The sequence below is a fragment of the Pinus tabuliformis genome, chromosome 2_1 (genome assembly GCF_031772625.1).
Source record: "Pinus tabuliformis cultivar Carrire ecotype Pingquan chromosome 2_1, CPIR1, whole genome shotgun sequence".
In the NCBI taxonomy this organism is placed as follows: domain Eukaryota; kingdom Viridiplantae; phylum Streptophyta; class Pinopsida; order Pinales; family Pinaceae; genus Pinus; species Pinus tabuliformis.
In genome coordinates this window covers 41,714,651-41,729,305 of record NC_142299.1, presented here as the reverse complement: position 1 = coordinate 41,729,305, position 14,655 = coordinate 41,714,651, and the positions used below count along the sequence as shown (strand labels likewise).

Here is a 14,655-nt window from a genome sequence, read left to right as displayed (position 1 = left end):
CATATTTGGTGTCCACTAGTTTGGATTAAAATCAATGTACACACACACATTCTTATATTTCAATTAAAATTTCAACATTTTATGTATTTTTCATTGCTGTTTGTATTTTCCTCAATTTTTTCCAAGTTTCAGTCTGGTTCAAGATTTTAGTGATTTTGGCCTGTTGCAGTTCCAATAAGATTTGTTTAAACTTAAATGCTGATTTTTCGTGTTTAGTCAATATAATTGGTAATAATGTGCTGAAATAAAGCTAAAGACACTTTGATAGTGTAGAATTTTAAATAGAGGAAGAAGAAACTCAGGGAGTGCTAACATGGTTTTATCTTAAATTTCAGATAGCATCTCATACGTCTTTTTGATTAGGGAAGTTTTGTTGTCCTCTGTCTAGAATCCTTTTTTGTCACAAGGACCTTGGCCAAATTCTTTCTTTAGTGTTTTCCAATTCAATTGTTATTTACATCCCTTGTGTGGTTGGCACAACTCCCATTCGCGAGTATATCTTAAAATGTATTTTTTAAGGAATGTTCACAACATTCAATTCAGACTTGTTAACACTAAGTTGGATCAAATATGTGAAATTATATAATTATTTTGTTTTGTATATTTATAAGTTAATTAATCACAATGTTTTAAATAAGAGTAGCATATTCATCAAGGACACCAATTATGGATATTAAGCTTTCTGAAATCATATGTGGATGTTTTCAAGTGCTCTTAATCATTTTGTTGTTCCAATAATTGACCTCATGTTTTTCATGCAGTTCTCTTGATAATCAGAAGCCAGTTTTGGCCCATGGCCAACATGGAATATGTGCAAGGTACCTATCCCTTTGTTTTTGCGTTTTTATATGGATTTGGATTTTAGCTGTCGTCTGCAAATTTAATGCATGCAGTATTTGTTGTGACTAAAAATAGTGTACTTTGAATGGGGTCATTCTAATTGGCCTTTGTGAACATATGCAAGCTGTAGCTGAGGTTCATGCGTTGAATACAAGAACATTTCTATTGTTGTAAAAGAGATGTAGCAGCCCTAATCTTCTTGTTAGATTCAGTCAGTGGGTTCTGACCACAATACTCTTGTTGCCAATCCTAGGGAATATTGAGATATAATGACCATGGATGTATGTAGTTTGTGTTAATACGTCGGCAAAATATTCATCATTAGGAATATGTGTTTTTTTGATGAGACTTGTTCATAATTGACTTAGTCAAATATGTACTATATTTGTATTTTTCTATTTTATATTTGTAAATCTCACCTAACACTCCACCTACCTTTGCCCAACTCTTACCTGCCAATTTTGAGCTGTTGATTGCTATGACCAACCAAACTGTGAGTCTCTTTTAGTTGTCTTCCGAAGCTGGTATTGGCACCAAACATTGAGAGTGAATCCAGTTGATGTAATGAGTTTAGAAGTGATAATAAGACAATTTTATCAAGAAACTGTGTGTACATGATTTAAATAAATAGGAGGAAGGAACAACAATCACAACACTGGTGATACAAATCTATGCATTGTTATGGATCTCTTATTCATTTCATAGTGTATATACACACATGTACACGTAATCAATAGAGATGGAAGTATGTTGAATAGTATATCGATGAGGGCATCTTCACTTGTGACAATAACTCAATTCAAGATTGGGGCCTATCGATACACATAGAGGTTGAGGTATATGATATTGGGGGCATGCAACCATTTGCCAATCTAAGTAGAACTTGCTGAGATGAAGGGGTTACTAAATAGAAATTGTCAATTCCATCCTCATAATGACCTCATCACTTAACTCATGACATACTTTGTAAAGGAATAAAGTACATCACCACATTGTTACCACACACTTGGCATTGGGCTTGTTGCCACAAAATCTTGCAGGCCTTGGATAGGGGTACCCTACAATGCTATTGCTAGACCATTAGATAACGATGGTGTAGTGGCCAACTATCACAACAATAGTCCAAAATCCCCTGCTTGTTATGGACTTTCACCAATGGAAGGAGTCTCAATATGTGTATGGTCACCAAATAGGTATTCGAGGCTTGAGGTATGAGGTGACCTAAGGGCTTCTAAGGGAAAGACACAACTTAAGTACAAGGCATTCTAGGCTTGAGCTATGAGGTGAACTAAGGGCTTCTAAGGGAAAGGCACAACTTAAGTACAAGGCTCCAATCAAAGACTCAGGGCAATTTGGTTTTCTTAGATAGGCCAATTTTATGCAACACAATACCTATGGCTTGATTAATGAGTTGATAGTTGGGATGGCCAAAGGTAAAGGTGAAGAGAAAGGGTTTCCAACAATGTATTCCAACAAAGTAAAGGCACATGTGTTGAAAAATATGTAACTAGGTTCAGTCTTCATAAATATGAAATGTACTTTTGATTATTGTATATTGTAAAATAAAAGAAAATTATTATTATTATTTTTGGAGTATGGGTTTCATGCTCAAGGTCTTTTATTTTAGAGGTCAAGCACCAATTGAGTGCTTCTAGGGTTTGTCCTAGGTCAAGAAGTCAAAAGAGTCATTGTCATAAGTTGAAGACCCCATCGGGCACATTATAACTTGTAAATAAAATTATTTTTGTCATTAAAAGTGTCAAAATACCCTTCAAGACCAAGTTGGCGTAGTAGCTTGGAAGTCGACCTATTTTGAGGAGCCACATCCACCTTCAGAAACCTATATAAAGGAGGGAACTCGACCTCCTTGGAAGACATTCATCACTCACTCATTCAAGTGAAGAAGAAAGACAAAGAAGGCAGCGGAGAAAGAGAAGGATGAAGGAGTGTTTCTAGGCTATTTCTCTCTCACATGTGCGAAGGAAGGCTAGGGTTTCTACTGCTAGACTAGGGTTTTTCTTTTCCAGGTTTGATCTTGAAGAAAGAAGAGAAAGGAGGTCAACAAAGGTCATCCTCAAGAACCAAAAGGAGGAGAAAGCCAAGCGGAGATCTAAAGAAGCCTTGGGAGGCTAGAATAAGCTCACACGTGTGGCAACAACTACTGCTGGGAGGGCTGAAAATTTCATACCTGTAGTAGAGGCTGAAATTTTGAAGTTGGGGGTCGAAGTTGTGCTGCTAGAAGAGATTCGAGGGTTTTCCTCTCAAGTAGAGAGGTTTTGGCCCTGGCTTGCAACCTACATTCTGTGTTCTTGTGCACCTAAGTTGCACGAAACGTCGAAACGTTTCGGAGTTTCTGAAACGGGTACGTTTAGAAATGTCACCTCCCAAAAAATGGAAACGTCAGCCGAAACACCAATTGAAACGTCATATATATATATATATGTATATATATAAAGTTATAAATAATTGAATAACACATTATCGTGCAAGTAGAAAGGGAATAAGACCCATAAGTGACAATTTAGAAGGAAAACCAAGTCTATATTAACTCTTATAGATGATTACATGATGGTCGAGTTTCGGTCGAGTTTTGGAGTTTCAGGTAGGGTACAGCCCAAAACGCCAGGTTCCTAGAAGTTTCGTGCAACATAGTTGTGCACTATTGTTCTTCTTGTTTTGCTAGCTGTTTGATGATATACAAACATAATAAAAACTGAAGAAGCTAACAAGTAAGAAAAAGTAAAAAGACATCACAAGCAGTTATCAAGAAAAGAGAAAACATCCTAACTATTGCCCTATAGATTTCCTTAACAACATGAAACCCTCAAAAAATCCCCAAGTTGAAGCTAAAACTAAACTGGTGTTTATCTCTGGGCAAACAACTAGGGTAAAGAAATTTATGGACGAAATTGAAGTGAATTCCTACCAAAAGGGGTGATTTTGTGTCAATCACTATCCTCTTGATATTTAGACTTTTCAACATTGAAAATTCCTCTTACCTAGAAATTCACACCAAGCCCTAGTTTGGCCACTTGGCCTTAAAGGGGCTGAATTAGGTCAAGAGAAGCAAAGAGAAAACTTATGAATGAAAAGTGATTGGATCACCAACAAAGGAGGGCCAGTGCCTAGCTCCTTGGGAGGATGGAGTCTATGAGTTGATTAGATGGCTAAAAGTTGCTAAGGAGGAAGGATAATTGATGCCCTAACATAAAAAACCCTTGCATTACCTATGCAATGGATCAAGAAGTTTAATGGGAGAGCTAATCAAAGTTCACCACTCAGATTATCATTCACATGTTATTCATGAGTAATGCATGCAATAATGATATCTAGATTCTATCCAATAGATTTTCAATAAGTTAGGGCACAATAGAAAACCCTAGATTCAATGTATTCTATACAGTAGACATAAAGAAAGGATTTATCTAACAAAATATTCCCTTACAAGATAACATGCATGCTTGAAATTCCATCCATTGATCCAAAGATAATAGGTCCAAAGAAAGCAAATAGCTCCAAATATCAAAATGCATTCATAGATTTGAATTCCTCCACAAGAGAAAGAGGTCAAAATCCTACTAAGAGAGGCCAAAATATCAAATCCAAGTGATGATGATAAACAAATGATTCCTCTCTATTTATATGAGGAGGACTAATGTCCTTTTTAGCCTAAAAGCCCTAAAACAATAAATTATGTCACAATAATGAGTCACGTCACAAACTAGCCTACTAGCTTAAGCAAAAACGTAATAATTTTCCAACACGTGTGAGCCGTAGGGCAATAATTGCTTACGTTATCCATGCATTAGCCATCGTAGGGGCTTGTGTTGGTGCTTCTAGGTGCCAAACTTGGTGTAGAAGTCCTCTAAAATCACCCTCTGAAGGTTGGTCCTTAGAGTTTTGTCAATATCCCTCTGTGGACCCCAAAATTCATCGTGGGGCAACAAAAGTGGTCTCATGTGTAATACCCTAACTTTGGAATTTAACCAGAGAACTTAAGTTAACAATCTATACCAATTCTAATGCTCTAAGTTTACAATTTCACCAGATATTTTGAATTTAACAATTCATTTGCAATTTGAAAGCATTTATGGTTTGTACAGGCTAAAGGGAAGGCCTATTAACCAAGGAAAGAAGAATTTTTTAGAGACGGAGAGGGTCAACTTCAAGAGGGAATTCACCGATTTAAAGGGAGAGTCAAGAACCCCAGAAGAGTGCATTGTCAGAGAAAAGAAAGGAGACTTCCATAACTAATGAGAAGGAGCCATGGACTGGCTTAAAGGCATAACTGGAAAAGGCGCAGGAGGCTTCTAGTACTAAGGAAACTTCCAAGAAGGGTTTGTTTGCAATAGGGTTTGCTTTTGTGATGAAAGATGAAGCCTATGATGAATGTTAGAAAGTAGCCATGGACTGGCTTAGAATGACATTCTTTTTCTTTGAATAAAATGCTTCCATTCAACTTGTTATCACCTACCTCACACCTATCATGAAAAGCATGTTGAAGGTGATTAGTTGTGGACGACTACTAGTTACAAGCACGGGTTGCTTACAACAACAAAACAAAGTTTCTTTAAAATTAGTGTATTACTCCAAAGCAAAATAGACCTAATTCAAGCGCTTGTGATAGATTGTAGCTGCTCTAGAGGAATCCAATCAATGTTGTATGGTTATGCCTATTCGACATTTTGGTATTTGAGAGAAAGAGTCTAAATCAGATCTGCATCATCTAAATAAGCATCTTAAAAGGCCACATAATCATATATATGATTTAGTCTTTCACCAAGGATAGAGTTGCTGACACATTGGCCTTAGGACGCTGTTGGTGTTTTGGCTAGTTGTACTCTGATATAGGAGGTAGAGCCCTATTTGAAGGCTATCTATTCATGTTGCTGCCTCAGCAAGCAGGTCGAGGACAACATAGAAGTGTTTGAGGTTAAATGAAGTTAATCACAACCTAAAGGAGACTTGGTTAAGCTGGCCGCAGTTGAGAAATGACAACTGAATGGGGGTCAAAGTGGAGCTGGAAGGCCGAAGGCCTTGTGAAGTTCTGTGTAGGAGGGCCAAGTGTGTTAGGGCAATCCACAATAAGAGAAATCAGGGTATAGGCCTTTAAGTGAAGCTGTGTGGCAACGAAGGCTAAAAGAAGGCTTGTTAGGGCAAGCCATAGGCTAGACAAGGAAGCCGAGGTGTTGTTGAGTTGATCGAGAGTTTGCTGTAGGGTATCCAAGGATCTAAGGAGCTACAACAAGAAGTTTTGGATAATTGGTAAAGTCCGTGTTGATTGGAGCACCACAACAAGGATTTTCTGTTGTTTAAGGAGCTACAACAACAAAGTGTTGAAGAATTGAAAGGATACAACAATAGTTGAAAGGGAAAGAAGTGCCCTAGTAAGGTAGATGAGAGCTGAAAGGGCTCAACCTCAACCCAAGTATTTTGTATTGTATTTGGCATTGTACAGGGATTGTAAAGGGCCACTATCCCTGGTACGAGAGCCTTGTGGATTTTCTTGTTAATGGAATAATAAGAAATCAGTTTTGGGCATTAAATTTTGTCTCGTGGATTGATTTGATTGTTGATATATTCGATTGTAGTTAAAGCATAGACCAAACCTAGGGTGCGTGGATTTCTAACATGGTGTCAGAGCTACTTTGAAGAGTAGTTGGGTTAGAATGGTGCATAAGTGGTAGCTCTAAGAGGGAGCTGAGTTTCCTTATTGTTGAAGGATTGACAATTAGTCTCTTGATAAGAATTCAATGGACAAGATGAATTTTGGCTTGAGATTTGAGGATTGGTTGGAAGGCATATCCAATTATAGTTCGTGGAAGGAAATAATCAAGCTAATGTTGTTGGTGAATGATCTATGGGATTATGCTAACACGTAGATCATGACACCCACTGATGCAACAACTTGCGCTTTCTATAACCTAGCTGATGCAAAGGCCAAGTTGATCATTCTTGATGGAGTCAAGGATTGCATGATACCTCACCTTACCAGAAAATACATTGCATGGCATATGTGGGAAGCTCTGAAAGCACTGTTTCAGAACAAGAACGAGAACCAGATGATGGTATTAAGAGAGAAGATTAGGGACATCAAGATGATAAGTTCAGGGGATGTGACTTTGTATCTCACAAGGATTTCACAAGTTCGTGATGAGCTTGTAGCTATAAGAGATAATGTGGAAGAATTATAGTTGGTGAGGATTGCATTGAAGGGCTTCTTAGAGCAATGGAAGCCATTCATCAAAAGAGTAGTATCACGAGAGAATCTTCCAAATTGGAACAAGTTATGGGATAATTTCATCAAGGAGGAACTTTGGGACGAAGATTTTTAGCAAAGGAGTCCTGATGTATAAAACATTGTCCTCGCTAGTAAGCTGAAAAAGGGAAAATAGAAGTTCATCATTAAGAAGGACTTAAGAAAAGTGTACTGCTTTGCATGTGAAGAGTTCAGTCATTATGCAAGCAAGTGTCCGCACAAGAAGAAGGGAGGGAAAAATAAGCCTGAGATGGCGATGGCTGCTCCAGCTAGAGTCGACTAAGAGTTTTCTCTTATCACTCATTTCTTCAGGAGCACCATTTGTGAGGGTGCTTGGTTGCTAGATAGTGCGGCATCGAAGCATATGACATGAATGCGAGATGTATTTGAAAGCCTACTCGAGTGGGACTCTGAGTTACATGTGAAGATTGGTGATAAGAGTCAACATATAGTCAAAGGAACTGAGATTATACCATTCAAGATGGAGTCGGGTGGGTTGCTGCGAGTCCAAGATGTACTTTCAGTACCAAAGCTTAGATGCAGTTTGCTTTCAAACTCAACAATTGAGGCAAATGGGTTTGATGTTATATTTTGGAATGGAAAGGTGATCCTCAAGCTCAATGGATCTAACTCTATCCTAGGAGTGGTTCTTGGAGTCAAAGAGGAATGGTTTGTACAGGCTAAAGGGAAAGCCTATTAACCAAGGAAAGAAGAATGTTTTAGAGACTTAGAGAGAGTAAACTTCGAGAGAGAGTTTGCCGATTTAAAGGGAGAGTCAAGAACCCCAAAAGAGTGCATTGTCAGAGAAAAGAAAGGAGTCTTCCATAACTGATGAGAAGGAGCCATGGATTGGCTTAAAGGCCTACTAGGAAAAGAAGCAGGAGGCTTCTAGTACTAAGGAAACTTCCAAGAAGTGCTCTGTTATTGCAACAGGGTTTGCTTCTATGATGAAAGATGAAGCCTATGATGAATGTTGGAAAGCAACCATGGTAGAGGGTTTTGTTTGTTGAAGAATCTAGGGAAAATGTAGTTAATGTGATTCTTCTTAGCATGATAACTATTTATGAGGTATTTTAACTTTTTGCTTATTAGCACAATCTTATCTTGATATCATTAGTGTGTGTATTTCTTACTTCATCAAACAGTTACCAAAATACAAGAGACAAGAACACCAAATGTTGGCTTTTTGCCAGGGCCAAAACCTCTCCCTCTTGGAGAGGAAAACCCACACAAAATTCTTCTTATAGAGATTCTACTTGACGAATACCAAGACCATGACCCTTGACCTACTAGGCCACTCCAAGACCAAGACACCAATCCTCTTCTTACTGTTGACATCATCATCATCATTACTGCGTCATCTAGATCATCATCATAGTACCACAAAGGTCCTTCTAGTTGCACCATTGCTTGCTTCATCACCATGTCAATGAGGTCTTTCTACTTGAATGTGAACTGCACTGAGATCTTGATCATGACCTTGTCTTCATTAAAGAACAAGACCATGACTGCTACTTCACTGAGATCTTGACTGTGTCTAGAATGCCAAAAATGTATAACTGTGAGGTCACAATCATGCCGAGATTGTGACTGTGTCTAGAAAACAATGCTAAGAGTGCATTACTGAGAGTTCCTTGCATCAAGATCTTTACCTTCAATTATGCTGAGAGTCCCTAAGTCACTGGATTCGTCCTAAACCCCCTGCGAATCCCGAATCCGGCAAATCCGACACGATTCGGTCCGGATTCGTGTCCAAATCACAGGACACGTTGTGTCCGAGGGCGTGTCGCGATTTTCAAAAGCGTGTCGCAATTTTAGGACACGTGTCCGGTTTCCAGGACTCGCTAAGCTCAGCGCGGGAATGAAAAGGGCGTGTTTGCTCATTAAAATTGTCATTTGGCAAGTGATTTGTGCTGTTGGAGCAAGGAGTAAAGCATTTTGGCAGCTTCATGATCAAGTCTAGGCCCTAGTATTGATATGCTATTCATGGTAATGTTAAATTCTTAAAGTAAAAGTGACATTCTCCTTAATCTTCATTTTCATCCTTTTACTTGAATTTTTAACATTACCATGAAATGACTCAGGATGTTTGAGAGTGGTTCCGGCCTCATTGGATTTCATATGGAGAAAGTAGAATTTTAGATTTCATTCAAAATCCAGCAGACTTATCAGTTTTTCAGGATTTTAGGATTGGGGGATTGCAATGTTTCCATTGAATTTTGTCATGTATTAGGGTATGGAACTCGTATTTAATCAAGAGCACCAAACCAAGAGCTTCTGAATATGTCGCTCCTGCTCCCGTTTTCGCTCCCGCTCCCCGCTTTTGCTCTCGCTCCCAAGTAACACTGTTCCTGATGATATGGGTCTGGACACCACTGTTGAGTTGGCATTGGCCAACATGGATCTCAATGATCCAGTGCTAGAGCCTGTTAGATTTGATGACTTAGAGGGGTCAACCTCCATACCAGCAGATGCAGAGGCGACTATGGATACAACGGAGTAGGAGGATGTAGAGGAGAGCAGTGGGGACCATGATGATGGGGACAGTGATGCTGATTTTGATGCTGATTGATGCCTTGAGGCTTGTATACCTGTAGTTGTTTTATATTTTCTATTTCTATTTGCCATTGGCATTGCACCAACACTACCTATGTAACACATTTTGATTTGATGACTTAATGAGAAAACTACAGTTGTCAGTGTGTTTATCTTACTATATTGTAGTTGTAAGTTGTCTTTCAGTTATGAATTATGAATCATGATTTAAATTTTTAATAGATTTATCATTTATGTGACCAGTACCACTGACATTTATTTGAATTTTGTATGTGCTATGCATGCTAATAGCTATAGATGAAGATCTATGTTTGAAATCAATAAATTTGTATCATTAATTAAAATTTGTGTAAGAAATATGATAATATCTAATTTTTAATATATATGTATATTTTTTAAATATATATATATATATATATATATATACATATATTTTTTTTTAAATAAAATAGTATATAACGTGTCCTAACGTGTCCTGTTCCGGGGGGTCAGCGTGTCCGAATCCGACACCACGAATCTCGAATCCTACGTGTCCCGAATCCCTGTGTTAGGTGACTTAGGCTGAGCCTGTTTGTGCTACTGTAGGATACCTGAGATCTTCTTCACCACCGAAAACAATGACTGTGTTTCCTTCACTGAGATGTGCACCACCGAGGAGGAGAAGACTATCATCTTTCTCACTGTAATTGTCCACGAGAATTGCAAAGGTGTCTACTGTACCCATCCGAGTTTGCTGAACTTGTGGACAGACCTCCGAAAATGTTATCCGAAACTGTCTTCCTGCACCTCCTGTACCCATCCGAAGTTGCAGAGACAAATCCAAGCTCTGTGTTTTCTGTGGTGACCCCAGCGGGGTATTTATAGTGGTCACGTCTCCATAAATGAGTCAACATACAGTGTGAAATGTTGTGTCTGTTTATTGAGCCAACATGATAGTTATATATATATTTTTGAGGCCGACATGACTGTACTCCTTATCGTTTTGCTTGCTGTCTTCTTCATGAGGATTGTGCTGCTCTTGGAGGGCTAATCTAGTCACTAGGTAGACTTATATACATTACAAATATGCTCAAGAAGAGCTCTTTGACTCTTTGACTTTCCTAGACCTATGAAATGAGCAAGAAACTCATTCTTATAATTCAATAATAATATTTTTTTTTCTTGAGAAGTGCAAAGATCAAAATTAGATTTGTAAATACCGAACCTAGTTACACTTTCTTCAACATTGTTCTAGTGTGGGAAACAGAGAGACTTCCAAGGAATGGATGTACCTCCCTCGTTAAGAGGGAGTGTTGAAATTGGGTAGCATTGGGAGGTACTCTCACATGCCCTTGGTGCTAAGCTTGTGAGAGAGAAACACGCAGAAAGTATGAGTGTGTGGGATTTGCACCCAACTTTGGGGTTTTGGACCCAAATTGAGTGGGCTTTGAACCCAAGGAGAACATTTATTATTGTAATTTAATGTTGCAGTTGAGATTGGAGGTTTCTCGAAGGACAAGGGAGCTTCTTAAGGCACCTAAGGACAAGTATAAATAAGGAACCAATGGAGAGGCTTGAGAACAAGGAACATGAAGGATAATTATTCTTGTGTGTTGGAGAGACTAGAAGTGACCTAGCTGCAGGCTGCCAAAGGAAGCCAGACCGCAGGAGAAAGATTGAAGGGACAGGCCTTAGGAGCAGGATGTTGGTGTTTTGGCTGGGAGTAGTTTGAATTTTTGAAAGAGGAGGTTGAGCCCTAGTCGAGGGTTGGCTGATCAAGCTGTTGCCTCAGCAAGCAGGCCAACGACAACACAGAAGTGTCTGAGGTTAAACAGAGTTAACTGCAGCCTAAAGGAGACTTGGTTAAGCTAGTTGGAATTATATTTTTGAGTAGGGTCAGCCTACTCTTCTCCTTGGAGCAAGTTCCTTAACCCAAGTGGAGTGGTATAAATTTACAATGTTCGTAAATGTAACATCATCTGCTTCAAGTGAGTTTATTCATTCTTTTGCCTAGTGTTGCGGGGGAGCGCCCCCCCCCCCCCCCCCTTCGAACCTGCTCCCAAAGCGCGCTCCCAAAATCGCTCCCGGACGGGAGCAATTTTCGGGAGCGCGCTCCCGTAAAAAAATTTGCGCTCCCTGGTCTGTGAGGGAGCGATCGCTCCCGCGCTCCCGGAGCCGGGCCCGGGGGCGGTTCGGCGGAAAAAAAAATTCGCCGGACCCGAAATTTCTAAAAATTTTAGAATTTTTTATTTATTTTATAAGCCCAATGGGCCAAAAAAATTTCATTTCAACTTCATTGAGCAAGAGATTGAGAGCTGGAGCAAGAGCAAAGGAGCAAGGAGCAAGAGCTGAGGAGCAAGGAGCCAGAGCTGAGGAGCGAAGAGCAAGTGCCAAGGAGCGAGGAGCAAGCCTGCAGAGGTAAGTAACTTAATCATTTAGTTAGTTTAGCTGGTTAGGTAGTTAATTTGGTTAGTTTAATTTACCTGTTTGAGTTTAAAGATCATGTATTTAAATTAAATGAATTAATCCCAATAAACTAAATTAATTTGCAGATTCAAGACTCAAACCCTACAAACATCAAACACCATGGACCTGGGGATATTTATTGGCATTTTCCTCTTCCTGGTCCCTTTTATGGTTATTATGGTGGTGGAGAGTAGGAAACGGAGGGGGCCTGAAACTGAAGAGGTGGATGAAGAAGCCGGAGGAAGTCAAATGGGTGAAAACCCCAGTGAGGAGGAGGTGGAGGAGGGTGAACATGACCCTCAAAAAACTAAACAAGACCAAACTCCATTGTGGAAATATGTTCACAGGGCTGAAACAGGGAGAGGGGGTGGAACCACTAAATTTCATTGCCCCCATTGCAACACTGATTACACAGGCTCATACACCCGTGCTAGAAGACACCTCTGCGAGAAAAGGCCATGGGATGGAGAGAAACAAATAGGAATCAAAACTTGTGCAGCGGTGTCAACAGCAGATAGAGCCAAATACATAAAGGAAGAGGAGGACGCCCAATACAGAACAAAAAGATCAAGGGGTTTCTTTGAACCAATCTCACCATCACAAAGAACTCCTTCAGCATCCTCCCAAGGCAGTGGATATGGACATGGAGGCACAGGGTCATCATCTTTAAGGCGTAGAACCATATCAGATTTCCTTGATGAGGGGTGTAGGAATGATGTGGATTCAAAAGTTTACAGGTTCCTCTATGCATGTGGGATACCATTCAATGTTCTACGCTCACCTTATTGGCACGAAATGGTTTCTGCCATAAATGATGCCCCTAAAGGATACAAGAGCCCTGGGTATGACAAGGCAAGAACTGTTGGCCTTGATCATGAAAAAGCAAAAATATCACATTCTTTGAATAAAATGACAAGTTCTTGGACTGACAATGGGGTGTCCATTGTATCTGATGGATGGAAAAATGTAAAAGGCAAGCCATCGATAAGTGTTCTTGCTGTGTCCCGAAGTGGTCCCATCTTTCTAGCTGCACATGATTACTCAGACAAGTTCAAGACCGCTATCAACATTGCAGAAGCATTGCTTGAAACAATTGAGCGTATTGGCCCATACAATGTCATCCAAGTCATCACTGATAATGCTCCTAATTGTAAGGCAGCGGGAGCAATTATTGAGGATAAATACCCGAACATATTTTGGTCTGGATGTTTGGTTCACACATTGAACCTTCTGTTGCATGATATTGTCAAAAACAAAAATGAACAATACCAATGGATTGGTGATTTGTACAAGAAAGGAAAAAAAATGATAAAATTTATTACAAATCATAGCAATACCCATGGCCTTTTCCGCAGTCACTCGAGATTGGAGTTGCTGAAGATTGCGAGGACTAGATTTGGTAGCTATTACCTCACCTTCAGGCGCCTTTTGAAGGTAAGAGAGGCATTAGCTAGCATGGTATCAAGTCCACATTGGCAGGTGTTAAAGGAAAGGGCTACAAATGTAGCTGACATGGCAGGTTTTGAAACGGTGGAGGAGGCCGCTCTTGATGGGCAGTTTTGGACAACTGTGAGACAGGTATTGGATTTCACCAAGCTAATTTATAACATGATTCGGTTTGCAGATACAGACAAACCAGTGATTGGCGAGGTGTATGAGCAAATGGATACCATGTTGGGGGAAATAAAAGACATTGTTCATAATAAAGATCCCAACTTGTACAAACTGATTCATGATTGTGTGTGTGAACGGTGGAATAGGCTTAACCTTCCACTACATTGCTTGGCGTATATCCTTACGCCAAAATACTACTCAGAATCTTGGTTGGGCAAACCTGCAGCAGGGTGTGGTGTTAGGACCAAACCCCATTTAGATCAAGAGGTAACTAGAGGATATCTGGAAGCATTAGAAAAGTTGGTGCCTGACAGGGAGGAATGTGCAGCTGTGCGCCTTGAAATAGGCAGATACTTCAGTGGCAGTGGTTTGTATGGTAACTTCCATGCAATGGACGACAAAGATAAATTTGATTCTCTCACATGGTGGGAAACATATGGTGGCCACGAACTTTTGCCAAAATTGGCAAAAAAAGTTCTTTCACAGGTTGTAAATTCTTCTTCTGCAGAGAGGTGTTGGAGCACCTACAGTTATATACATAATGTGAAAAGAAACAGGCTCAACGAAAACCGAGCAGAAAGCTTGGTTTATGTGCACTACAACTTGAGGTTGTTGAGCCATTACTGTGATCGGGCTAATGAAGATCCCACATATAAAATTTGGGACAATCACCCTGAGGACGACAATTTGGAGGATGGCATTGTACATATGGAAGAACTAGAAGAGGAGCTTGTACGGGATGAAAATGAAGCAGCTGCAGCAGCCATGCCACCTCCACCTCCACCATCCAGTAGCAGTTCTCGGGGCCCGAGTCTTGTTCCATTGCTGTCGCCACCTCCATCGACACCCTCGCGTGGAGGCTCTAGTTCTGGTCGTCGGTCTGTGCGGGAGACTCCTAGAAGACCACCACGACGTGCTTATACTCTTGGAGACTCTCGTGG

General features: G+C 40.0%; 1 protein-coding gene across 1 annotated transcript in view; it reads left to right on the top strand.

Moving 5' to 3' along the window:
- The window catches only part of LOC149198681 (dihydrolipoyllysine-residue acetyltransferase component 1 of pyruvate dehydrogenase complex, mitochondrial-like), a 286,422-nt gene that overhangs the window by 28,536 nt on the left and 243,231 nt on the right, over positions 1 to 14,655 (top strand). Inside the window, exon 2 of the mRNA XM_089402112.1 lies at positions 762 to 818. Within this exon, the coding sequence (XP_089258238.1) occupies positions 762 to 818 (57 nt within the window). The remainder of the gene's footprint in view (positions 1 to 761; positions 819 to 14,655) is intronic.